The sequence below is a fragment of the Castor canadensis genome, chromosome 7, assembly GCF_047511655.1.
Source record: "Castor canadensis chromosome 7, mCasCan1.hap1v2, whole genome shotgun sequence".
In the NCBI taxonomy this organism is placed as follows: domain Eukaryota; kingdom Metazoa; phylum Chordata; class Mammalia; order Rodentia; family Castoridae; genus Castor; species Castor canadensis.
Genome location: NC_133392.1, coordinates 151,549,819 through 151,576,874, shown reverse-complemented (window position 1 = coordinate 151,576,874; position 27,056 = coordinate 151,549,819). Strand labels below are relative to the sequence as shown.

The following is a 27,056-nucleotide window of genomic DNA, read 5'->3' as shown; positions in this document are numbered from 1 at the left end:
GGGCCCCACAGGTTGGAGTCCTCTTTGTGCTGTAGGAAGGAGGAGTACTGAGATAGGTCTGCCAGGTGGGGGACAGACACTGCCAGGAGTGGAGGTTCCCAGTGGGATGGGACTCAAGAATGGGGCTGAGATCGGTGAGGGGACTGGGGCTCAGCCCAGGTCAGGCACAGGGGACTTGGGGTAGGCTTAAGGCCCTCCAACTGAGCGATGCCAGGATTGCCTCTACTGTCAGCACAGGAGCTCTGACCACAAGACTCCAGCTTGCTGAGACTTGGGGGCCCTCCCGGTCCACCTCCCACTTCTCACTCTTAGTCTGGGACCTGTGCTGATTGCTGAGTGGACAGTCTGACCGTGGGAACCAGCAGGCCTGGCCAGAGCTGGCTCTGGCCCGAGAACCAGGAGGGGATTAACACAGCCAGGATACTGGAAGTTGGGCCCTGACTGATAAGGCAGAGGGACACAGGCTTGGAACCCAAGAATGGGGACTCCATGTGGCTATAACTATAGCCAGGTCAGCTCCCACTAGGCTTTTTTTTTTTTTTTTTGACATTGGGTCTTGATATGTAGCCCAGGCTGGGGTTGAACTTGCAGTCTTCCTCCTCAGCCTCTGAAATGCTGGGGTTGCAAGGGTGCCCCATATGCCCAGCATCCTCCTCCTTAGCTCTTGAACAATGTTTCCTATGAACTTGGCCTGCTAGGTACAGGTCTGGGCTTCAGTGAAGAGCCCACTAAAGGGCTTTTTCAACCAATGAGTGGGACCTTGACTAAGTCACTGTGCACCCATGTCCCCCACTTGTTGAGAGGGTTGAATAAGGTGATGGAGGTAGACTACAAGAGCCTGGCCATGGCCCCCACCAGGGACATAGCTCAGCCTCAGCCACACCCTTTTGATATAAGGATCAATGTGTACATTTAGGCCCGAGGTGCTAACCCTGATGGCAGAGGCAAGAGCCCATCTCAAAGGGGGAAGGGAAGGAAACGGCCAGGCCCCCGTCTTTCCTAGGTGTGGAAGAGTCCACAGCAAAGCACCCAAGGCAGTGACTCTCCCCCTACACTCTCTCCCCTGTCCTTGGCCCAGGCCGAGAGGAGCTGGCTATGCTCCCCATCTCCTCAGGAGGAAGCCCAAGGGTGACTAAGTGACACTGTCTTAACACTCATGACCCTTTGCCACTCCCACGGGACTTGCACAGATAGCTACTTAAGGCTTCATTTGTTCTGTAGGAATTGCTGGGCCCTTGCCACACACCGTTCTGGGTGCTGGGGACACAGAGAGCCACAAGACACAGCCCTGCTCCCAGTCTGGTGGGCAAAGCACATCAGAGCAGCCCAGCAGCCTTGGGATGCATCCGGGGATTGTAGACAAGTCCTAAACCCGCCTGGGGGGGCCGGCAGTTTGCCAGACCCCTGGCCACACTCCTATTGGCTCCCTGACTCATGAATGAATGTAGTAGGGTGCTCAGTTAGTGTTTGGTGACAGCAGGTGCCATACTCCTCAGCTGACTAGATAACAGCAAATGTCCCCACTGCCCTGGATCTGGTCCCCAAGCCTCTCTCCCTCCCCTTTCCTGATAGCCAGGGCCTCCACTACCACAGCCATGATAGAAGACTGAGTCCCCTGGCCTATGGGGGGGCCCCTGAGAGAGGGAGAGCTGGTCTGAGCCTGGCAGGGAAGGAGGAGGGAAGCAGGGCCTCTGAGTTGGCAGACAAAGGGCGTGTGTTCTCGCCCAGTGCACTTCCTGGGTTTCCATTGCAGGAAGTTTGGCACCTGCCTATCAGTGACACCGACACCGACATCAACATTGGGCTGGTGCAGGAGACTTGGCCAGGACAGTCCCCTCCACTGGGAGCAGCAGCGGAGGTAGACCAGGGGACCAGCTGGTGAGTGATGGTATCCAGACCCTCACACTTCCCTCAGACTGTCCCAGGAGGAGGGGCATAGCCCAGACCAGACATGGGAGGCCTGGGCCTTCGACTGAGTAGCTGTGACCTTGGGCAAGGCCCCAAGTCAACCCTTGGTGCTTCATTGTCATGTCTTGTGGTGGTGTGGTGATGTAGCTTGGAGAATGTCAGGGAGTCTGGGGTGAAGGGGCACAGGTGAGAAGGGTTCCCATTAAATTAGCTTCTGGAGTTCTATAGCTGTAGTGTCTGCAAATCCCTGGGTGACAGCGTCCCCAGTTAGGTCCTTCCCTGTCTGCCTTAGAGGCTCTCTCCTTCCTCCTTGGAGTCTTCTCCCAACAGTGCTGCAGAACCAAGTCTGCAATGCCAAGCTCAGATGCCCAACAGCGACCAGCAGCCTCAGCAGCAGGCAGTGTAGACAACTCAGCACTCCACTCTGCATGGTGGAGTGTGCAATGGCTCCGCCCTGGGGACTAGCAGAGAAGTGTGCCCAGGGGTGCCTGCTGGTCTGGTTTGAGTTCAGCTCTGCCCCTGGCTCCTCCTGGTCCTTGAATCTCTCATCTCCAGAGTCTGGCTGGTCTGTGAAGAAGGATCAACCAGCCCTGGAGTGCAGGGGCTGGGGGGCATAAATGAAAGGTCTGTACCAGGCAGGCACAGGAAGCCCCCAGAAAGTCAGCTACTACAGTGACTGCCTTGTTACTGCAGAGGGCCCCAGGATCAAATGCAGAAAGGGATGGCCAGAGTGCTGAAGGGAGGGGTGAGGGAATGAGGGGGGGATGGGGCCAGAACCCAGGACAATGGCCTCCAGGGACACTGAGTCTCTCAGCAGCACCTCAGAGCCAGCCTGGATCCTGCCTGGACACCCCCCAGATGGCCCTGGGTCCAGCACTCCCCTGGCCCCCACCACTGTGGCTTTAATCAAAAGAACAATCTGTCTCAGAATCAGACCCAGGCTTCTTTTCCCAGCAGTGTCCTCAGGCCTCCAGGGACCCTGACAGTCCATCTTCTCTGCCCCAGTCTGGCCCCAGAGCCCAGGCTCTGCTTACCCCTTCCCCTTGCAAGTCCAGTCTGTTCCAGACTGGGGAGGGGCACAGGAGGTGGAGGAAGGGAGTCAGTGACAGGGCCCAGGGGCCAAACCTGACTCCAACAGGGCTCTACTTAACCTCAGACCTTCAGTAGGAGCTGTTTCCATGCCCCCTCTTCACTCCCAAAGGGATTAGGGGAACAGACAGGCAGTGACAAGCCCAGGACAGCAAATCAATGCGACCCCCCCACACTCAGGGGCATTCCCTGAAAAAGGTGTGTGCTCCTCTCTGGCCTTCTATTTCCAGGCCACGCAGGAGAGGTAGGCAGCTGTACCCCATTTTACAAATGAAGACACTGAGGCTGGGGGAGACGGAGTGACTGCTCAGGGTCGCACATTTAGCGAATAACCAGAGGACCCGGGTTCCTCTGACTGTTAGGACCCTGGTGGATCCTGAATCCAAACCTGGGTGTAAGCACCCTTCTCCATCGGTCTGGGCAGGTGACCTGGGGACGGAAAAGGACCACTTAGGGGGCACAAAGGGGGCGGGGTGGGCTGCGGGGGGTGAGGGGGAGGGGAGCAGTGGTCCAGGAAACAAAGGGAGGGGGAGGAGGCGGCGCGGGGAGCGGCCTGGCAGGTTGGGGGGCAGGTAGGGGCCGCTTCCGCGGGGCGGGCCCGGGGCCCCCTCCCCCAAGCGTCACCTTTTATGGTAAGGCGCGCGGGGCCGGGGCGGAGGGAGCCGAGGGGCGGGAGCCAGGCGGGAGGCGGCTCCTCTCCGCGCCCGGGCGTCCGGCTGCAGCCGCGGAGTACGGGGCAGGTAAGCGGGGGCGGCGGTGTGGGGGAGTCCCGTCCTGGCGCCCCTGCCCCGGCTACACACAGGTGACCCCGCCCGCGGGCCGCCTTGGGCGAGCCCACCCCGCCCCCAGCGGGACCCCAGCCCGGGCGCTCCTGGAGGGGGCAGGGTGCTGTCCTTCTGTCCTTCCGTCTCGGCCCTTCGGTCTCCGTCCCGGAGTGGGGGAAGGGCAGGTCTGGGGTGGGGGGGCTCAGTGTATGGGGGGGGTCGTGTCCCTGCCCCAGAGCGGGGGCGACAGATCGGGAGCGCGCAAGGCGGAAGCTCCCGCACAAAGAGGACGTGTCCCGCACATGGATCGAATTAAAGTCCCCAGCGGTGACCCGGCCAGTCCCCCCCCCCGCCCCGCTCGGCCGTCTAAGGGAGGACGCCAGGTTTCCGGAGCTCCCGAGAGTCCCGGGGCTCTTTTCCCAGCCTGGGTCAGGCGAGGGGAAGGAGGGTCCCAGTGCCTCGTCGGGCCTGGGGAGGTGTGGGACTGGGTGCCCCCCAAGGTGCATGCCGCGGCCCCCTTCAGGCCACATCTGAGGACCCAGGGAAGAGGCTGGACCGTGCCGGATTCTGCTGCTAACCATGGTGAAAATGTCCCTTCCCGGGCTACGCCTTCCCCTCTGGGGCTGAATAACCAGCTGTCCTTCTTTTCACACCTATCAAGTGCCAGGATCTCCAGTGTCCCTGTCCTTGTGTCCTCCCAGCCATTCTTCAGGACAGACCCGTGTTGTCACTATATGAATAAAACCTGGCCCAGAGAGGATGAGTGACCTGCTCAGGGTCACCCAGTAGGAAAGAGGTGTGGCCCAGTGAGAATCCAGCTCAGTGTCCCTTTTCCCTCCAAGGCTGCATGCAGGCCTCTTGTAGGAGTAGGGACCAGTGTGTGCTCTGCCTCCAGCAAAGTTTAGTTCTGGAACCGAACAGATTGCTTTACGGAGATGTTAAAGAACAAAGCTTAGAAGTAAGTCCAGAGGTGTTTTGGGAGGGAGGAATTAGGAGTAGGAAGGCGGACAGTGGGGGCGGGCACTTCCCCTCTCTGCAGCCAGAGCCAGCCCATCCTGTGTCCCACGCTACAGCCTGAAGCTGGCCTGGATGGCTGGCTGGCTGAATCTCAGCCTCCTTCCTTACTCTTGACAGGAAATGACTTTCCTTCCCTTTGTTCCCACTTTCTCCCTTACCCGGCTGGGTCTCTGATTCGCCCTCTGGGAGAGGAAGGATGGGGGTGGAGGGTCCCTTGGGCAGGCAGGCTAGGAGGCTGCTGCCTCACACAGAACCTTGTCACCCCTCCAGGGTGACAAGAACTAGGGGGCAGTGAGCCCAGAGGGAAGCATAGGCTCTCTTTCCCAGATGGAGCTTGACAGGGCTTTGAAAGTCCCCAGTGCAGCTCCTTCCCCTGGGGCCTCCCAGGTCCCTACAGTAATACTTGGGTGTGGGGGGGGGTGGTTGCCCAGCTGTGAACATCTGGCCTCAGTGCTGGACATTTCCGAGAAAGCAGGCAGATCCGACTTCCCGGAGGAATGGGGTAGGGATGAGAGTGGGGTGGGAAGGAGGTGGAGGGGTCGTGAAGTTCCAGAGTAGTCTCTGGGGATCTGTCCAGAATGTGCTGACCAGAGAAATTTGTCTGGATTCGGTCAATCTAAGCTGAGAACGGAATTGGGGGAGGCCTGTGCAACCTAGGGAACAAAAAGCATGTGATCTCAGGTCTGAGGAAGCTCCTGGATTTCTGCGTTGGATGATGTTCTGGTGGAATTCTGGGCCTGCCATGTGAACTCTTGCAGCCCAGATGACCAGTCTGTGAATTAGGGGAGTAATGGACCCTCCTTACAGCAAACTTGAGAATGATAAGAATGTTTTTTTGTTTTGTTTTTTTTGGCAGCACTGGGGTTTGAACTCAGGGCCTTGTGTTTGCTAGGCAGGCCCTCTTACTGCTTGAGCCACTTTGTCAGGTCTTTTTTTTTTTGTGATGGGTTTTTTGAGATAGGGTCTTGAGAATTATTTGCCTGGAGCTGGCTTCAAACCTCAGTCCTCCTGATCTCTGCCTCCTGAGTAGCTAGAGTGACACACAGGCACCTGGCAGAATCACATAAATCTTGAGGCATGTGATGCTTTTTTTTTTTTTTTTTTTGGTGGGACTGGGGTTTGAACTCAGGGCTTTGTGCAGCCACTGTACATTTGAGCCATATATCCAGCCCATTTTGCTCTGGTTATTTTGGCGATGGGGTCTTGTGAACTGTTTGCCCAGGTTGGCCTCTAACCTCGATCCTCTTTGTCTCCCAAGTAGCTAGGATTACAGGTGTGAGCCACCAGCGTTGGCTTGAGGATAGCCATTCTGATGGAATGAGATGGAATCTCAGTGTCATTTTGATTTGCTTGTCCCTGATGGCTAAGCGAGCTCAACATCACTTCATGTATTTATTGGCCAGTTGCACTTCATCTTTAGCAGTACTGGGGTTGATCTCAGGGCTTTGTGCTAGGCAGACGCTCTACCACTTGAGCCAAACCTCCAGTCCTATACTCTTGAGAACTGTCTATTCAGTTCATTTGCCTAATTTATTGATTGGATTATTTGAAGAACACATAGTTTGTTACTAGACTGAGCTATATATGTTCTTAGCCAAACCCACTGCAGAGGAATTTGAGAGCCCCAGCTATTATTTTTGTTGCTTTGTTCTCCATCAGCCCCCAGAAACCCTGGAAGCCAGTGCACTTTGAGAATCTGAGGGAGGCCTATTAGTGGCCACTGGGCTCCAAGTCCACCATTAGGGTCCCTTGGGCCCTCCCCACTGCTCAAGGTCCACTCTACTTGCTTTCCTCCCCATGCACCTATGGCTGGGTGTCAGGATGACAGAAAAAGGGAGAGAGACAAAGATCACATATTTTAGCCCTGGGTGCCAAGTGAGGATGCCTGAGCTAAGAGTTGCCAGCTGACCCTGCTTGTGGCTCCACCTTAGCAGCTGCTGTCTTCAGGAACCACCTGCCCTTTCCTGACGTTCAGATGCCACCAGTGTCCAGATCTGTGCTTTGACGCCTGCACTGTGAGCTGCCCTGGGCCAGGCGAGGTTATGTTCCCTGATAGCCAGCCATCAGGTCCTGTGGCTGTCATCGCCCTGGGGAAGCAGACAGCTGTCCCCGGGCCAGGCCCCCAACTTAGAGGTTTCATGAAGAGGTTTGAGCTAGGCCTCAAAGAGAAAGCTAAAACTGACCCTGTGGGGTTGGGAGAGAAAAAGCAGATGGTAGAAAGTCCAAAGCCAGGTGGCTGAGGAGGTTGAGGTGGGCTGGGGACATAGCCCAATGGTAGAACAGTCACCTTGCATGCACCAGGCTCCAAGTTCAATCCCCAGCACCAAAACAAAGACTGAAAGAAGAAGAGGTCAAGGCTGCAGGCCTGCTAGACAGGCGCTCTATCTACCACTTTAGAGCCATTCCGCCAGCCCTTTTTGTTCTGGTTATGTGCTGGGCGCGGGTGGCTCATGCCTGTAAGCCTAGCTACTCAGGAGGCAAAGATCAGGAGGATCAAGGTTTGAAGCCAGGCCCTGGCAAATAGTTCAGGAGACCCTACCTCAAAAATACCCATTACAAAACAGGGCTGGCAGAAGGGGATGGAGGAGGTAAATTCAACTATGATATATTATTAGGAACTTTTGTAAATGTCACAATGTTTGTGATATTGTTGAACCCCCAGTACAACAAATAATTTTTAAAAAAAAACTAAAAAGAAAAGTCAAATAAAATGTGACAGAAAGTTGGTTAAAAAAAGAAGGTTGGTGGAGTGGTTGGAGTGATTTAAGTGGTAAGAGTGCCCACCTTGCCCAGCATCAGTGACTCACCCCTGTAATCCTAGCTACTCAGGAGGCAGAGATCAGGAGGATCGAGGTTCAAATACAGCCAGGGCAAATAGTTTGAAAAAACCCATCACAAAAAAGGGCTGGTGGAGTGGTTCAAGGTGTAGGCCATGAGTTTAAACCCCAGTGCTACCCCCCCCCAAAAAAAGTGGATAGGGTCTCACTTTTTGCCTAGGCCGGTCTTGACCTTGATCCTCCTGGTTTACACTTCCTGCCATAGCAAGGATGACAGGTGCTGGCCACCACGCCTAACTCTTTTCCATTGAGATGGAGTCTCAGACTTTTTTCCCTGACTGGCCTGGAACTGAGATCTCCTTATCTCAGCCTCCTGCATAGCTCAGGGTGACAGGCATGAGCCACTGGCACCCAACTCTTAGAAGGCTTTTGAGCAGAGGAAAAACAATCAGACTTCTGTTCTAGAAAGATGAAGGTTAGGAGTCAGGGTTGGGGACCACCCAGCCACCTCCTGCCACACTGCCGGGCACTGAGACAGGGTAATAGTTTTGGAGAGGGGACAGAGTGAGAGACTTTGACAACAGAAGGCAGACAGAGCATGCTCTGCTTCTGTGCTGGGTGGAGAGAGGACAAAGCAGAACAAAGTGGCCAAATGCATGAGTTGTGGTCTCAAATGCCGGCTCTGCAACTGTGTGACCTTGGACAAGTGACTTGACCTCTCTGAGTCTCAGTTTCCTCACCTGCAAAATGGGGTAACCATGGTGCTGACCTCCCCACAAGCCTTGGGAGGATTTCTGAGTTAGTCAGCATCAGGTGCTCACTGTGGGGGGACCCAGGGTGGGGCTTGGAATTTTTTCTTTGTTCTTCAGCCCCTGGGAGCCCAGACCTTGGCTCTGACCTTCTTTTTTCCTCCACAGCAGAGCTGGTCTGAACCTTTGGGACTCTAGTTCTCCCTGGAGAATCCAGACCCCAGGTAAGGGAGGGGACTTGGGGTCTCTGTGACCTTGTGGATAGGTCCCAAGGCTGGCTGCTGGAGGGACTGGCCTTCTGAGATGAGGGGGTTACCCTTTTCTCCCCAGATGTTTGGGTCAGCTATGTCACACGTACCTGACCTCTGCCCTCCAACCCTCCACCCCCAATCCCCTACCTCCTTTTTTTTTTTTTTGGTGGTACTGGGGGTTGAACTCAGGGCCTTTTGCTAGGTAGGCACTCTACTCTTGATCCATGCCCGTAGCCCTTTTAACTTTGGTTGTTTTTTGAGTTAGGGTCTCACTTTACGGCTGGGCCAGCCTGGAACACACACACCCTGGCCTGATACTGGATCTCTGTCTCCAGGGATTATAGGTGTGAGCTATGCCTGGCCTTTTATTTATTTGTTTGTTTGTTTATTTATTTGAGATAGGGTCTCGATATGTAGCCCAGGCTGGCCTGGAACTCACGATCCTCCTACCTCTGCCTCCTGAGTGCTAGGATTATTTGCCCCCTCTCTGGCTGGACTGGGTCCTGGGCTGTGACACTGGCACCGTTGGGTTGGCTGCTCCTGTGCTGTGGGAAGAGGGAGACTTAGCCTCTGTGGCCAGGAGGAGTACACTTTGTGTCCTGCAGAACCTTGAGCCCTGCTCTGCCCCAGCAGGAGCCACCATGGCTTCAAAACCTGAGAAGAGGGTCGCCTCGTCTGTCTTCATCACCCTGGCACCCCCACGCCGTGATGTGGCCGTGACTGAGGAAGTGAGGCAAGCAGCTTGTGAGGCCCGGCGTAACCGTCCTTGGGAGTCCTCAGGCCCCCTGAAGGCATCTGGGGCTGTCTCAGCCAGGAGGCCCATCCCCTGGATGCCCCCTGGAGCAGCTGCAGCATTGGTCCCAGACGTTCCACCTCAGCTTTCCAATGGAGGTAAGAGAGCAACGTCAAAGGGGACCAGGGTGGAGATGGCAGGGCAGTGGAGAGGAAGACTGAGTCATTCCTTCATTCATTCATTCACACATTCATTCATTCATCAAGAGCCTACTGTGTGCCAAGCAGACTCTGGAGTCCTGCCTGGGTATAAATCCTGGCTCCTCCATTTCTCAGCTGTGTGATGTTGGCAGGCCACTTAACCTCTCTGTGCCTCACAGAGAAATGTGTAAAGGAGGAGTAAGTGTTTCACTCCACCTGTCACACAGAAAGTGTGTTACTTGCTAGTATAATCCTGGGAGATGAAAAGAGAGAGTTTTTTAGCCTGCGTGAAGTTTACATCTTTTTTTGTGGTACAGGGGTTTGAACTCAGGGCCTACTCCTTGAGCCACTCCAGCAGCCCTTTTTTGTGAAAGGTTTTCTCGAGATAGGGTCTCTCCAACTGTTTGCCTGTACTGGTTTCAAACTGAGATCCTCCTGATCTCTGCCTCCTGAGTAGCTAGGATTGCAGGCGTGAGCCATGGCTTTTCATTATGAGGGAAGCTTCAAGGCAGTTTTCCTTCCTGACCAACCTCCTCCCAGCTGCTTTTCTGTCCACAAGAGTTAGGGCCAAAGCACAATGGAACTGGGATGCAGTGGGAAAACAGGTGTGTGTCTGAGTGGGAGAAGGGAGGGAGCCCGGGAGAAAGACTAGATGCCAAATGACAAAGTTTCCAGGGCATTTCAAAGGTTAGTGGAATCACAGAGAAGATCCCTGCAGTGTGTGACAAAGTCAGACTTGCCTTGGGGGTGGAGGCCTGATGGTCTCTGGTCATGGCTAGCCGGTCACTTTGCCAACTTGGGGCCCACCTTGCTGAAGTTAAGTAAATTCTCAGTGAGCAGCTTAGTCCTAAGGCTGGTGTGACCTGAGCCTCAGGAGACCTGCCAGCTGTTAAGGCCATGTTCACAGCAGGCCACCATCAGATGTCTCTCCAGTGCTGTCGTTTCCAGGCAGCCCCTCATCCTGGAGAAACACCCCTTCATCCCCCTCTGTATACAAGGCACCCTACAGATGCCTGGCCTCCTTTGCTTCTCTTTAGAAAACTTCTCGCCCCACCACGCACCATTGGCTGCCTGAACAGAATCATGGACGCTTGGCACAGGGTGGGGGTTGGATGCTGTCGCCTGCCCACCACTATCATGTTCCTGCCAGCCCTCCACTCGGGGCCTGGAGGGATGGAGCTTTTTGCTGGGTCCTGACTCATGATGTCATTTGGAGCCCAGTTCCCACACTCCATCAGTGCATTGCCATCTCAGCATCACCCCGGGGCTTGTTCCAACACAGCAGGACCCGCCCGGTAGTTCTGACCCAGCTGCGTGGTGTGGGGCTCAGAATTTGCATTCTTACACCTTTCCAGGTAAACACTGATGCTCTGTCTGGTATAGACGTGTTATCTTCTTTTTTTGTGTTGTTTTGTTTTGTGGGACTGAGGTTTGAACTCAGGGCTTTGCTCACTTGCAAAGCAGGTGCTGTACCACTTGAGCCAAGCATCCATTCTCCGGTTAATTTTGGAAATAGGGTCTTCCAAACTATTTGCCCAGGCTGGCCTTGAACCACAGTCCTTCTGATCTCAGCCTCCCAATTACCAGGATTACAGGACTGAGCCTGTGTGGGTCTCAACTGTGTGGCCCAGGCTGGTCTCCTCCTACCTCAGCCTCCCCAAGTGCAGGGTTAGATGCATGCTCAGGTGTTAGGTGCATAGTCCAGAACACAGTCCCCATCTGGGCAGTCCCTGCAGCCCTTGGGAGGAGTCTGAGAAACCTGAAATCCAGAAAAGTGCCCCAGGGAATTAGCTGGGAATGGGGCTAGAGCCTCCAGAACTTTCCATGGGCATCTGTCTCAGGCAGGCTGAGCTCACTGGAGCCTGGCTTAGCTTGTGCCCTGTGATGGTGGCTGGGTAGAGTGTCTCCCATGTCCCTTTCTTGCTGGACTATAGTTAACAGTGCTGTCCCTATACCTGATGGTGGACAAAGGGTTTTCACAGGCCCATCACAGCCCCTTTCAGAGGCCCCACTCTTCACCCCCAGTCTCCTCCAGAGGTGCTGGCCTGTGTTGGTAGCGGCTTCACGTAGTGACCGTGACAGTGGAGGGGTCCTGGAGAGAGGGAGGAGACGGGCTGTGACAGGGGATGCTCCCACTGCAGGAGCATGGAAGGCTGTGGGCACAGACCAGCACTGAGGATCCAGGGCCTCCCCAAGCCCCACTCCTGCCCCCTCACTGTCAGCCTCAGCTCCAGGGAGTGGCAGTTGAACTGTGTGAATAATGGAGTGACTTTGAGCCAGTGTGTTTGGTGTGCGTGTGTGTGTGTGCATGCGTGTGCATGTGTGTGTCTTGTCTTACGGAACTGCAAAATGTGAGAGTGGGAGAGCAGTACCAGGGGCCGTGAGTGCCACCTCCAGTTCACCAGTTGCCAAGATTAGGCCATGTTTGTTTAGTCTGCTCCTCCTTCTCCTCCTACTTCTCCCTTTTTCCTTTTCATTTTTCTTCCCCTTCTTTTTTTGAGATAGGGTCTCACTCCATAGCCCAGACTGGCCCAGAACTCAACTGTGTAGCTCAGGCATGGTTTGAGGACCATGGCCTCATGGTCCCCCTCTCTCAGACTCTGAGTGCTGGGATTATAGGAATGTACCACCACGCCTGGCTTTTTCTTTTCATGGAACATTTTATTTAGTCGTCGTCTTCTGGCGCTGGGGGGGTCAAATCTCGGATCTCTTTCATGTTAAACACGCCCTTGAGAGGCATTTTAAATGGTAATCAGTAATCGTGGCATTTTAGCCCCACATGTGTCAGAGCACATCCTAGTTTTGTTTTTTTGATGGGACTGGGGTTTAAACTTAGGACTTTGCACTTGGAAAGCAGGCACTCTATTGCTTGAGCCACAGTTCTAGTCCATCTCACTGTGGTTATTTTGGAGATGGGGGTCTTTTGAGCTATTTCCACAGACTGGCCTTGAACTTGACATTCTCCCCATCTCAACCTCCTAAGTAACCAGGATTGCAGGCGTGAGCCACTGGCGCCTAGCAGAGTACTTCTGTAAAATACAGCCATTTCTTTAGAACATGTAACCAAATGAACTAGAGGCCTTACCCCTATAATTCAGTTTCCCTGATTGCTGTAAAACTTTCTTTTACCTGGAGTGAAATGAATGCTTTGTGTGGAGTCTAGTCTTTGCAGCTGTAAAATTCTAGCTATTGGGTTTCTCCTCGCATAACAGACTAAGGAGGATTAGGGCTGGAGGCGTGTGGCTCAAGTGTTAGAGCATCTGCCTAGCAAGAGTGAGGCCCCTGAGTTCAAACTCCAGTGCCGCCAAAAAAAAAAAAAAAAAAAAGACAGACAAAATGATTATTCCTTTAAGGAGCCACACAAGGCCTGTATCTGTGCTGTCTGATGAGAACAGAAATCAAGTCACAAATGACAGCCAAGTACATACTCTAAACTTTTCTAAAATCCACATTAGAAAAAGTAGTGAATTACATATCTGTGTAATTCTCTCTCTGCTGCTAAGACCCACAACACATCACCCCGTGGACTAGCCACGCTTCAGGTGCCCACAGCCACACGTGACTGGCCACAGCTGTATGAAAGACACAAATGCACATACTATATGTGGTTATTTTTCTCTGAAGTCTCTCAGTTCCAGGGAAGCCCTCCTTGGGGCACTGACTTGTAGAAGCAGAATTGGTTTCTCCCTGGGTCTCACCACCTGCCCCCTCTGCCTGCCACATTTGTTGTAAATGCAAGTCCGCTTCCATTCGTAACAGTAACTTGAGGCTGTTTGCTTGGGTCACTTTGGTTAGGGAAGATTCCTAGATGGTGCCATAGCTTCCTGTGGTGGCATATAACTCCCAGGACCCCTGGTGTCTGCCCCAGTTCAGCAGTGGGTTTAGCTGACGATGCCAGCTGGGTCCCTCTTGGAAAGTCCCCCTTGGCCCTTCATCCGAGCACTTTCAGCCCTGGTGATCATTGCCAGGATCTGTTCTGGAATCAGGATGGCCACACCTGGAGGGCCATCATGTGACTCCACCCCAAAGTGTGTGACCCTGCAGGTCTGGGACAGGCTGGGAAGCTGCAGTTCTGACAAGCTCCCTGATGCCCAGAACCACTGTCCTAGGGATTGTTCACACTTGTGTCCCCAAGAGGGTCTTCCAGCAAGGCAGGCTTCAATGGAAGCTTTCACAGCTGATGTTTTCTGAGTCCTGGCCCCTTGCCACTGGCTTCAGACACATCATCTCCTGTCATCGTCCTCACAGCAGCCCTAAGGGGCTGATGCCTTTTCCCCATATGAGTAATGTAAGACTCAGAGAGAGCCAGGTGCCAGTGGTTCACACCTGTAATCCTAGCTACTCAGGAAGCAGAGATCAGGAGGACTGAGTTTGGAAGCCAGCCTGGGCAAATAGTTCTCACGACCCTATTTCAAAAATACCCAACACAAAAAGAGTTTGCAGTGTGGCTCGAGTGATAGAATGCCTACCTAGCAAGGGTGAGGCCCTGAATTCAAACCTCAGCACTGCCGATTAAGTAAGTAAGTAAATAAATAAAAGACTCTGATGAAGTCTCTTGCATAAGGACCCACACCTAATGGCAGAATCAGAGAGAACCAGGTCTGGGTGACCCTGATCGTGAGCCTTTAGCCACTGCTGTTCGACCTTCTGGGTAAGGAGGCAGCTCTGCCTCCCTGTGCAGCCTGGCCAACCTTCTCTCTTCCCATGCAGGATGCTCTCCTCCTCCTCCAATCCTAGATGGTGAGGACACACTTGTTGACCTGGATCTCCTCCCACCTCCTCCGCCACCCCCTCCAGCGTTCCTGCCTCCTGACGAAGAGCCCCCCTCGTCAGTGGGAGGGTCACTCATTTCAGACTTGGAGCAGCTGCATCTGCCCCCGCCCCCATCTCCACCCCCACCACAGGTACTGCCAGCCTCACCAACCCCTTGCGTCAGGGAAGGGAGAGTCAGGCCTCTTCAAGATTATAAATGTGGAGCTGGTTTGGTCCTTTTTCCTGCTTGAGGGCAGGCAGTCCCTCTTCAAGGCTGGACAGGTGTGGTGATACATCTCTGTAATTCCAGCTACATGGGAAGTGGAAGTAGGAGAATCAGTCCAAGCCTGGCCTCAGGCAAAATCGAGACCCTATCTGAAAAATAAACTAAAGCAAAAAGGGCTAGGGGTGTGACTCGGTGCAGGACCCTGAGTCCAGTTGTCGGTACTGCTGAAAAAGAAAAAAATCAAAGCTCTTCAAAATTCCTAGGCAGGCTGGTAAAAATTATTTGAGTGTTTTCAATGTCCCTGGAAAGAGCTGCCCCAAGGAAATTGTGTCCCTGGGTCTGGCCTAAATCCCTGTGCCGCATAGGAAACCCAAAGGCTGTCATAGACGCCTGGGTGGGGTCCCAGGCTGAGGGCTGAGTCCACTTCAGCCTGGGATCCAAAGGGAAAAGTGATTCCAGGAGAGAACTCAGCAGTAGGAGAAGCGTGGGCTCGTGGAGGCAGTCCAGGCCTGGGAGCCGGGAGGCCCAGGCTCCTAGGGCCACCGTAACTTCCCCCCAGGCAAGTGACAGATGACTTGCTTCTCAGGGCCTCCATTTCCTCCGTATACTGGGGTGGATTGTACCTGGTGTCATCACATGAGGAGCAGAGCAGGGAGGTGTGTCTCTTGGGGCCCCTCTGGATGACTCCTCCCATCTCCCCATCTATGTCACCACAGGTTCTGTCAAAGGGGCCTCCTGTCCAGCCTCAGCCTGGTCGCCTCAGGCCCTCAGAGGAGCTGCCACCTCCCCCAGAAGAGCCTGTCAGCCTCCCTGAGAGAGAGGCATCTACAGGTACTGACCCCTGGGACCCCAGGGGGGCCAGCATGGGCTTTTGGCAGGAACAAGAGGAGCAGGGCCCCACGTCTGTACTTGCTCCAGTCCACAGGACAGGCTGCCGTCACAGTCTGTTACGCTAGCAAAAAATATCTTTAATTTTTTTCTTCCTGCTTACCTTCTTGATTTTTTTTTTTTTTGAGACAGGGTCTCTTTAAGTAGCTCAGGCTAGCCTCACACTTGCAGTTCTCCTGCCTCAGCCTCCTGAGATTACAGGCATGTATCACCATACTCAACCCTTTTTGAATTCTTAACGCCTTTACATAGTGCAAAATACAAAGCAGAAAAGGATACACAGCTGGGTGCCGGTGGCTCACATCTGTAATCCTGGCTACTCAGGAGGCAGAGATCAGGAAGATCTCAGTTTGAAGGAAGTCCCAAGCAAATAATTCACAAAAAATCCATCACAAAACAGAGCTGAGTGGCTCAAGTGGTAGAGCACCTGCCTAACAAGCATGAAGCCTTGAGTTCAAACTCCAGTACCATAAAAAAAAAAAAGGAACACAGTGAGAATTCCTCTCACACCATTCCCCTGACACAGAGGCTGTCCAGTGAGTAGCCTCTGTTAATACCGTACATACCTGCCAGAGATCCTCCCTCTGTCAATGCACACATGCGTCACCAGCCCACACCCACCACTTTTCCAGTCACACCCTGAGTGACCCTTATCTAAAATACTCAGGACCAGAAGTGGGATTTTTATGGATTTTAGAGTATGATCATACACCATGATGAGATAACTCGGAGATGGACCCAAGTCAAAACACAGAATTCACTTAAGTTTCATAGACATTGTAGACATAGCCAAAGGTAATTTTATACAGTATTTATTATTACTATTGTTGTTATTATTTTGGTGAGATTAGGGTTTGAACTCACGGCTTTGCACTTGCAAAGCAAATACTTACTGCTTAAGCCACACCTCTAGTCCATTTTGCTCTAGTCATTTTGGAGATAGGGTCTTGTGAACTCCTTGCCCAGGCTGACCTCAAACCATGATCCTCCCAATTTCAGCCTCCTAAGTACCTCAAGATTACGGGTGTGTGCTGCTGGTACCTGGCCCTCAGGTGGTTTCTTGCTGTAACAAGTAATGCAGAGATGAGTCACCTTGCACATGGGTCATTTTGCCCCTGTGCAAATTTTTCTGAGGTAAATTCCTAGAAGAGGAAGTACATTTGTAAGTTTGGTGTTTTTGCCCAATCACCCTCATTAGTCACAGCCTATCCTCCCACCATCGGTGTTGGAATCTGTTTTCCTAAAGCCTCTACCATGCCTTGTGTCACTGGTTTAATAAGGAGCCCTGCCTCTGGCACTGGGGATCCGGAAGTGATTAATGAAGACTCCACCTTCCAGGACCAGGTAGGACTTACAAATGTTTCTTGCCCAGCTCAGTGGCTCTCACTGGACTCAGTGGCTCATGCCTGTAATCCTAGCTACTCAGGAGGCAGAGAGGATCGCAGTTTAAAGCCAGCCTGCACAAATAGTTTGAGAGACCCTATCTTGAAAAAAACCTTCACAAAATAGGGCTGGTGGAGTGGCTTAAGGTGTAGGCTCTGAGTTCAAGCTCCAGTACCACAAAAAAAAAAAAGAAAAGAAAAAAAACACAAATGTTTTTTCAAGTCCATTATTTCTTCTTTTTTTTTTATTCCTGTGCTGGGGATGAACCCAGGGCCTTCCACATGCTAAAAAAACAAACAAACAAAAAAAACTCTAACTCTGAGCTACACCCCAGCCCCTGTCATATGTCTTCGGACTTCTGGTGCATCTTGAGCAGTGCCCCCAGCCCTGGTCTCAAACTTATCCTCTGTCTCTGCCTCTTGTGCTGGGATTACAGCATTCACCACCACACCCAGCAAAATCCCATTTCATATAGTCAAATACATCAACCCTTTTCTGACTGCTGGATTTTGTTTTGGTGGGGGACAATACTGGGGTTTGACCTGAGAGCCTCGTAGTTGCTAGGCAGTGGCTCTGTGACTTGAGCCACACCTTCAATCCTGCTGGGTTCTATGTCAGAGTTAGAAAGGACTTTCTTCTCTTAAACTGTAAATAATTTTCTAGTCTCTTTAGTTTTTGTCTTTTTGTGTGTGTGTGTGTGGTGCTGAGGCTTGAACTCAAGGTCTACAGCTTGAGCCTTCCACCAGCCCTTTTTTGTGATTTTTTTTTTTTTTTTTTTTTTGAGATAGGGTCTCATGAACTTTTTGCCTGGAGTTGGCTTCAAACTGTGATCTTCCTGATCTGCGTCCTGAGTAGCTGGGATTACAGGCAGGAGCCACTGGTGCACAGCAGCTTTTTTCTTTTTTGAGGCAAGGTCTCGATATATAACCCAGGTTGGCCTTGAACTAGAGATCTTTCTGCCTGTACCTCCCAAGTGCTAGGATTATAGGCATGAGACATTTGCACCCACCTTTCTTTGCTCTTTTTTAAAATTTTATTTTATTGCTTTTACATTTACTTACATTTGTGTACATTATTTGGGCCACCTCTCTCCCCCCACATTTTGGTTTTGAGATGGGGTCTCTGGGCTGGCCTCCAACTTGAGATGCTCCTACCTCTGCTTCCCAAGTAGTTGGGATTACAGATGTGCACCACCATGCGTGACTCCAACACTGCATCTCTGGTTTAGCTTTTCAGAGGCTGCTCACTTCTTTCCCAAAGCTCCTTCCTTGTTAGATCTTGGAGCCGGGGAATCAAGCTGAGTCCTGGGCACTCTGAGCATACTCTGGTGGTGACTGAGTATAGTTCTCCCAGGATGAGCTGATGGACCATGTCTCCTCCACCCCAGACGTCTGCGGCTTCTGCCACAAGCCGGTGTCCCCCCAAGAGCTGGCTGTGGAGGCCATGAAGAGGCAATACCACGCCCAGTGCTTCACCTGCCGCACCTGCCGCCGCCAGCTGGCCGGGCAGAGCTTCTACCAGAAGGATGGGCGGCCCCTGTGCGAATCCTGCTACCAGGTATCTCTGCTGCTTTGGAGATGTTACTCTTTCATTCTCTGCAGTACTCCTAGGGGGTGAGCACTGTTGACCCGGTTCTCAGCTTCCCTCAGGAAGGAAAAGCTCAGCCACAGGATTACTGTCCTTTGGTGGGTGCTGTAACTCGTTAGCTTTCCAGCACTGTGGTAAGATACCTGAGATGATTAACTTAAGGAGAAAAGGTTCCGGGTGCCTCAGCTCACACCTGTAATTCCAGCTACTCAGGAGGATTGTAGTTTGAAGCTAGCCCAGGCAAATAGTTCATGAGACCCTATCTTGAAAAAAAAAAAAGTCACAAAAAAGGGCTGGTGGAGTGGCTCAAGATGTAGGCCCTGAGTTCAAATCCCAGTACCGCAAAAAAAAAAATACAAAACAGGGCTGGCAGAGTGGCTCAAGTGGTAGAGCATCTGTCTAACAAAGCATGAGGCCCTGAGTTCAAACCCCAGTAGTGCCAAAAAAAAAAAAGAGGGAGAGAGAGAAAGACAAAAAGTTTATTTTGGCTGAGTGCCAGTGGCTCACGCCTATAATCCTAGCTATTCAGGAGGCAGAGATCAGGAGGATTGTGGTTCAAAGCCAGCCTGGGCAAATAGTTCAAGAGACCCTATCTCGAAAATACCAATCACAGAAAGGGTTGGTGGAGTGGCTCAAGTTGTAGACCTTGAGTTCAAGCCCCAGTGCCACAAAAAAAAAAAAAAAAGTTTTATTTTGGCTCCCTCTATCAGTGTGGGCCTGGAGCGAGGCAGCCCATCATGGTGGGAGCAAAACCACCCCGTTCATGAGAGGAGAGGGAGGAACCAGGTCCTGCAGTCCCCTGCAAAGACTCATCCCCAGTGACCTAAGAGCCTCCCGCTATGTCCCACCTCCTAAAGGTTCCATCACCTCCCAGTGGCACCACCCCGGGGACCAAGCAAGCCTCTAGCACAGGGGCCCTTGGGGGACTTTTAATATCCAAACCGAAGCATAACAAATTACCACAAATTTGGTGGCTTCAGGCAGTACACATTCTCCTACAGTTCTGGAGGGCAGAAGTCCAAAACTAGTTTCCCTGGGCAAAATCAAGGTGCTGTGCACCCCTGGAGCCCCAGACAAGAGTGCACTTCCTTGCCTTTTCTTTTCCTGGCAGTACTGGGGTTTTGAACTCCTTACCACTTGTTAGGCGGGTGCGCTACCACTTGAGCTGTACCACCAGCCATTTTTGGCCTTTTCTGGGTTCTGAAGCCACAGTCCTGGCCTTCCCCAACTCCTTCCTCCACCTTCGAAGCCAGCACTCAGCGTGTCGCTACAGTGGTCACATTGCCACTTTCCATGTCAAGTCTCCCGCCTATGGGGATACTTGTGATCTCATTGAGGATGTCTTTGGACCATTGGACACAGTCTCTCCATCCTAAGAGCCTTCCCTCAGTCACATCTGCAAAGTCTCTTTGGCCATTCAAGGTCACGTGCACATTCCCAGAAAGGTTTTGTTTTGTTTTTAATTTTTGGTGGCACTGGGGCTTGAACTTAGGGCCTCATGCCTGCTAGGCAGGTGCTCTTACCATTTGAGCCACTCCACCAGCCCTTGCATTCGCAGACATAAGAACCTGGCTATCTTGGGGGACTGTCTTAGCCACCACACCAGGTCACACTGTAGACGGCCAAGGAGCTGAATTCCCCCCCAGTTCGGTCTGGTCTGGAGCCCGCCTTGGTCTGGCTGCGTTATTTTTGTTGCAGTGCTGGGGATGGTCAACAAGACTTTCAGGTGATGCTGACACACACTGAAGCTCTGAGAGGTTAGCTAGTTGGAGCGGGGATGCCTGGGTCAGACAGAGCAGGGGATCACAGCCCCTCAGCGTCTCTTCCTTCCTCAGCTTGGAACCAGGTAGGGGTAAGGCACTGGGGGGGACCCTAGGGGACAGGAAGCCACCAGGAGGAAGACTTGAACAGTGTGTGAGGGCAGAAGAGCTGCCTCTAGGAGAGTGAAGCAGTCTGTATAGCATCATTAGAACAGCTGGGGTGGCTCCCTGGTGGAGCACTTACCTAGCTTGTGCAAGGTCCCAGGTTCCATTCCTAGCACCACACAAAGAACAAAAAAAAAGAAAAAAAGGAAAGGAAGGAAGGGAAAGGGAGGGGAAGGGGAAGGAGAAGGGGAGAGAAGGGAAATCTAAAGCTGAGTACTTTATTTAAAAAAAAAAAAGAGGTCTACTTGGCTTAAAAATCCTGAGGCAATCAGCTGAGCTCTGGTGAGGGCCTTCCTCAGTGGCCTCTGGTGAGGACAGGAAGCCAGGGGCGAGGGAGGGGCGGGACTAGCTCCTGTACAACTCACTCTCATGGGAACTAAACAGGTTCCCAGGAGAATCACCTAATCCTTTAAAGGACACCTTACCCAATGACCTACTTCTACAAGGCCAGCCTCATAATGGCTCCACCACCATGCCCCTACACTGAGGCCCAAGTCCCCTGGACTCTTCGAGGACATACTTGAGCCCTCTCCAAACCACAGTGGAGAAGGGGGGAGGTTGCCCTTCACCCAACACATCTGTCCAGGTAGAATCAGGTAAAAATGAACCTGGAAGCATAACCAGAAAGGGGAAGAGAGGACAGGTTCAGCAGAAAAGGAGGATTTGGAGGGAGGCCCCTTGTTCTGCCTTGGTAATCTTTTCCTACCCTACCTCTCTGTCCTCTGACTCTATTTTTCTTACTGGGCTCTGAACTCAGGGCTTCAGAATTGTTAGGCAGACATTCTAGCATTTGAGCCACGCCTCTAACCCAAACTTTTTTTTTTTTGGCAAACTCAGGGCTATGCACTGCTAAGTAGGTGCTCTATCGCTTAAGTCATGCCTCTAGCCCTCTGTATCTTTTTAAATCCCTCTTCATTCCAGAAGGGATTCGATACCGCTTATGAGAATTCATATACCTGGGTATGGTGGTACACACCTGTAATTCCAGTACTTAGGAAGTGGAGGCAGGAGAATTGTGAGTTCAAGACCAGACTGGGCTATATAGCAAGACCCCACCACACACACACACACACACACACACACACACACACCACCCCCTTCCATGGTTCCTAAAATTAGAACTTGGAGTTTGTCTCTGTGCTTCCAAGTGGTCAAATAGAAAAGGGAAAGAATTCCAACTTTTAAGAGAAATTTCTCCTTTGAGTTCTGGTGGGCCCTGTCCTCAACCGGATGGTATTTCTTGATCTACACCAAAGGCTCTGCCAAGCTCAATGCACTGTAAGCAACAGTGGAGACTCTGGGGTAGTAGTTCCAGGCCCCTGCGAGGAGCTGGCAGAACACCCTTGTGGCTTGGGGAGGGCATGCCCATGGGATGGCTCTGAGGCAGTGACCCTCTGCCCCAGGACACTCTGGAGAAGTGTGGCCAGTGTGGAGAGGTGGTGCAGGACCACATCATCAGGGCCCTGGGCCAGGCCTTCCACCCCACCTGCTTCACCTGTGTGACCTGTGCCCGGTGCATCGGGGATGAGAGCTTTGCCCTGGATGGCCAGAACCAGGTGTACTGCCTGGACGACTTCTACAGGTAGGAGGGGCTCTGTGTGCACAGGGTGGTCTCACAGGGTGTGACTCGGGTAGAACACAGAGCCAAGTTCCAGTGCGGGGAGCCAGACAGAGCCTCCTGCTGTCTCTGGCTCAGAAGAGCTGTCCTCCTGTGCCCCTTACCATTTCCTGCCCCTTTGAGCCCCTGCACGACGTCAGGCACTTTAATCCCCAAAACTGCCCTCTCGGGGTACAACACTGGAGTCTCTGCCCTCCAGATGCTCACTGCCTGAGGGAGAGGCAGCTGTGCCTATTTGAAAAAAAGGAACTAAAAAAGTGCTACAACGGACACTGAGACGTCCCCCAGCTAATTGCACCGCGGGCAGCAGGCCTAGTTACCCAGTCCATCCTCCACCCCTCCCTCCCAGGAGGATGGACATCTGTGGCTGCAGCTGCAGGCCGGGTCACTTAGCAGCGGCCTGACCTCGCTCCGGGAGGTGAGCTCCAGCCAGGTCCACTTCTGCCTGCTGATTACGCCCTTGTCACTGCGAACGCCTGCCAAGTGTGGCTTCCCTTCCCTCCAGGAAATTTGCCCCCATGTGCAGCATCTGTGAGAATCCCATCATCCCCCGAGACGGGAAGGATGCCTTCAGAATCGAGTGTATGGGAAGGAACTTCCACGAGAACTGCTACAGATGCGAGGTGAGCGAGCCTCAGGGATGTCACCACATGTGGCAGCTGAAGCCCCACAGAGAACCCACGCTGGTGGCCCCTGGTTGGATCTGGGGCAGGCAAGCGAGTCAGGCGGGGGCCTCGCCTCACACTGCTCACTGTCCAGTAGCAGACAAAGAAGGGTGGGAACAATGACAAAGATAACCTATCGGTCAGAATCATCTTTGTTCACGAGACACCAACCTCATGGTGCTTCCTGCCAGAGAGGGGATGTGGGCTTATGGTGACAGCAGCAACGATATCAAATGGTAGCATTAGGGCTGGCTGTCCATCTCCTTCTGCCTTTTCTGTTTGCTTCATTTTCTCTTCCTATGGCTGCCATTCTATGTGAGCAAGGGGCCCAGTTCAGGGGCACAGGTTTCCTCCCAACTGAGAAACCCCAAGGGAAAGAGAGTGGACCCCAAGTGGAGGAGACAGAAGCAAGAAGGCTTCTGATTGGCCCAGGGTAGGTCACATGCCCTTCTGGACTAATCACAGGGGCTAGGGTGCTGTGGTTGACAGCCCCTGGAGTTGGAAGACAATCTGTGAAGCAAGGAGTTTCTTCCACCCTAGGCAGAACTCGACATAAGGGGATGTGGGAGGCCTACATCATGACTTTCCTTTGGGAGCTAGAAAGAGCGTGTACTGATTGGCTTTGGGCAAAGAAGGCAGTAGTGGAGTCTAAGCCGGGTGGTAGAATGAAAGGCATTCTTACAGACGCAATGCTTAACCTGGGTCTTGAAGGATGAGTAGGAGTTTCTCAGATAGGGGAGAGGGGGAAAAGCGGTCCAGAAAGGAAGAAGATGGAGCCTGTAAAAAACCCACTACAGCAGGAGCAATTCTGAAGAACCAGAGGAAGTGGAAGTTTCTAGGTGTGTGGAGTGTAGACAGCCAAGGGTGTGGTGAGCCATGTGGCCAGAAAGAAAGGAAGGGAAGTCTCTGTCTTTTCTGGTGATGGGGACAAAGGTGGCAGTTTTTATGGGTGGCACCTAAGTGGGGAGTCCCAGGGCACATCTCTGTCAGCCAGTGGAATTCTACATATCTGTTTACCCACGTGTATTTAAACAGCCATGTGGAACCAAGAGGGTGTTTCCCTGAGTGCCTGGGGGAAAGAAGGTGATAAGTGACTTCAGACTTAGGCTGTCGCTGTTGGTTTAGTTCAAGGTCCAGCTGATAATGTCTTGAAACACCAATAAGGAGAATCGTGCTGTTATCACCACCACAGCCCTAATAAGGCCCAGCGGTGATCGGCATTCTGAGCCCGGCTGGGAGTAACTAAGCCCCCTGTTTGTCTTTGGCGACCTTGACCAAGGCTGCCTTGGAAAGTCAGAACTTGGACTCTAGCGGTTACGTTTCAGAAGGTGGGGCTCAAACCACCGTGGCTTGGAACAGCTGGGGAGCTGTCTCTGAGGACGGGAAGTGGTTTCCGGGCACTGCCCTGTCTCACCAGTTCTGCTGACTTTGTGGTCTGCATTACTTACTCCCGTTGTTGGAAGGGTGGTAATATTTTTATACATGTATAAAGCTTTTCAATTTGTAAGATGCTTTCGTACACATCACCTTATTTAAGCCTGAGGACAGTCTTGGGAGATGGTATTCTTTGTCCCCATTTAACTTGGGGAAACTGAGGCTCTAAAAGTGCTTCCCAGCTGTGTTTGCTTGGCGGGCCCAATAGCTCTCTGCCACCCCACGGCTTCTCTGCAGACTTTGTGAGATTCAGTAGTAGTTGAGATATTTTCCCCCACTTGATTCTAATTTAGGAGAGGTCACATGTGTCCCTTTGGAACTTCAGGTTTGTCACCTGATGCTCTCACAATGCCAAACAAGTGGCCATTGTGAATGACCCAGATACCAGGATTCAGTGTTGGCTTTCACTAGAGACTAGGGTGGAGTTGCAGAGAAAAGCCACACGAGGGCGCTCTGCCTCTCTGGCCATGGGGTCCCTGCTGGGTCATGATGGCCACCTGTGACCCCGAAGTTGTCTCTGTGGGGACCAGCCCCTTTGAATCAGTACAGCTTCCAAAGGGTGCCAGCTGGGCCCAGGTGAGGCCCAGATGAGGTGTGAGCGGGGGACAAAATGGTGAAGTTGGCAGTTTGGACCCCAAGTCCCCTCCTCATTCTAAAATCTTTTCGTGATTTGAAAAATCAGAACTATTAATGTTTGTGTCATTCTCAAAGACCCTTCGATTCAGCCTGGCAACCCAGTCTGCTCCAGAAGCAGCTGTGTAACCTGGGGCAAACCCCACCCCTCTTGGAACCCCACCTGCAAAATGAGGGACTGTACTAGATTCCAGTGACTCCTTCCACAGACATTTATCCCGGCTGCAGAGTGACAGGCAGGTCTCAGGCAGGGATCTGGTGTAAGTGAGATGTTAAAGGGGCTGTTGGGGTCCACTCAGGCCCTTGCAGCCCTGACTTCCTGTCGTTCTTCAGAGCCTTTTCTGAGTGTTCTCAGTTCTCCTCGTAGCCATGCTGCTGCCATTCCTCATGCCTTCCTGTGGATTTAGCCCCACATGGCTTTGTCTGGTCTTTTCTCGGGGAGACCTGGCCCTGGGAAGACAGGAGGAGCCACATCCCACAGCCTTCGGGAGGGCTATCACCCAGTTGGTTTATTCAACAAATGCCAACTGAGTCTGTCTCTTGGGCAGGCTCTGGGCTGGCAGTGCCCCAGCTTAGGGACATCTACATATACTTTTGTCTCCCCAGGACTGCAGTGTCCTCCTGTCTGTGGAGCCCACGGACCAAGGCTGCTACCCTCTGAACAACCATCTTTTCTGCAAGCCGTGCCACGTGAAACGGAGTGCTGCGGGATGCTGCTGAAGGCCCTGGGCCAGGGTCCTTCCCTGACTTGGTTTCCCTTCCTCACCTGCTCTTGCACACTTTCCTCCTGAGCCTCACAGGACCAGTGGGCAGCTCAGCCTATTTCTACATGCAGGGGGTTCCTGGCACAGAGGTGGGTGCTGGTCCACAATGTCCCCCAGACTCAACTCCTCCTCCTGTCCCAGGCACTGGAAGGCTCCTTACAAGGAGTATCACACCTGGAGTCCCCTCTGGCCTCTCCCAAGTGCTGACCCTTACCCATTTAGGGGACAGGTCTTCATATAGCGCCTGCTAGACTTACCTGTCTAGTGGAAGGTAAGAGCTTTGCCTGAGCTGTTTGAGGAAAAACTCCGTGGTCCTTTAAAAAGTGCTTTTTGAGCTAGGTGCGGTTGGCTCATGCCTGTCATCCTAGCAACTCAGGAGTCAGAGATAGGAGGATAGTGGTTCAAAGCCAGCCTTGGGCAAATAGTTCTTAAGACCCTATCTTGAAAAACCCATAAAAAATGCTTTTTGAAAATTTTGAGGTCTAAATGGTGGGAAACAACATTTTTCGGATGTAGGGGAGGAGCTTTTTTTTTTTTCCTTTTTTGGCGGGGAGGGATAGGTAGGAGAAATCTTCATAGCAGACATCTCCTTTAGCTCATAAATTTACAAGAAGGTGACCTCACGGTGACACAGCCATGGGCTTCCCACGTCTGGAACATGTCATCGTACTAGAGTGAGGCTGGGGCCCAGAGCCAGGAGAGAGGGCGTGGTCCACAGACCCACACTGAGGACATCAGCAACCTCCACCTGCCACCCGGCCCTCCTGTGGGCCACGGTGAAACCAACAGTCACCGATCAAGTGCCTTTGGTATGTTCGGGGCTGAGCATCCTTCCTGTGGCTTCCCACCCCAGACACACACTCCAGGACAGTGCCAGGGCAGGAAGCCTTTGCCCCACACTTGTCCCCTTTGGGCCCTACAGCCAAGCTGCCCTATAAACACTGCTTCCACAAAGCCACGCCTAGAAGATTCTTCCCTTTTAAGGAAAATCATTTTTTCTGTTCCGTAACTTCTAAGACATTCTGTCGAATAAATGACACGTGCTTTCCTCCCTGGGGTCTTCTTGACGTGCCACACACACACTCCCGGGAAAATCCCAGGTTCCAGGCACTCAGTGTTTTTTCTGTGCAGCCCCTCAGGGTTTCCATGGCACAGCTGCCTGCCCTAAACTTGGAGCAGTGATTGCCAGCTTGTGACCATCGCCACAGTTCTCACCCTGTGCAAGGACCCGTTGGCCTGTCATTTCTTCTCTTATCAGCCTACTGTCTTCTTTGCTTACCTGCAGGTAGCCTTGCACTAATAGGTGCACGCAGTCCACACAGCTATGAGACTGTCTTTCCTTCTTACACGTGCAAATAAATGCGTAACTGTGAGAAACTTGCCTGTGTTCACGTACCATGTGCTAGCCTTTGGTTGCAGTCCTGGAAAAGTGTTTGTTGGGCTTCTGCTGAGCGTCTGGAAAGTGCCTACATCTTTCTTCCTCCACAATCAGGCTCAGCATGACAAATCAAGCTACTCATCCTTTCCCACACTGGCCACCTCATGGGTGCTTGTCTCCTGGTCACAGGCCACCAGCAGTGGGGCTGCTGTGGGATAGCCAGGGGAGCCTTTGCCACAGGGGCACTCCAGAGCCACCAGATCCCCTGAGACCCCACACTTGGTTCTGCTCACTACACCACACAGCCAGGCCCAG

The 27,056-nt window shown here is 52.6% G+C and overlaps 1 protein-coding gene across 10 annotated transcripts; it reads left to right on the top strand.

Moving 5' to 3' along the window:
• Positions 1–1,631: 1,631 nt before the first annotated feature.
• On the top strand, positions 1,632–26,740 carry Fblim1 (filamin binding LIM protein 1). 10 transcript variants are annotated; one of them, XM_074081273.1, is made up of 9 exons: positions 1,632–1,878; positions 8,473–8,528; positions 9,161–9,446; positions 14,199–14,392; positions 15,183–15,297; positions 18,125–18,294; positions 21,653–21,831; positions 22,373–22,490; positions 25,206–26,740. In XM_074081273.1, the coding sequence occupies exons 3-9, from the start codon at positions 9,197–9,199 to the stop codon at positions 25,317–25,319; spliced, it is 1,140 nt and encodes a 379-aa protein (XP_073937374.1). In that variant the 5' UTR covers positions 1,632–1,878; positions 8,473–8,528; positions 9,161–9,196; the 3' UTR covers positions 25,320–26,740. The 10 variants fall into 10 exon arrangements, with proteins under 10 accessions (XP_073937374.1, XP_073937375.1, XP_073937370.1 ...); XM_074081274.1 differs by having other exon boundaries at positions 1,633–1,878; positions 8,476–8,528; positions 9,186–9,446; XM_074081269.1 differs by having other exon boundaries at positions 1,637–1,878; positions 8,476–8,528; positions 9,189–9,446.
• Positions 26,741–27,056: the final 316 nt, after the last annotated feature.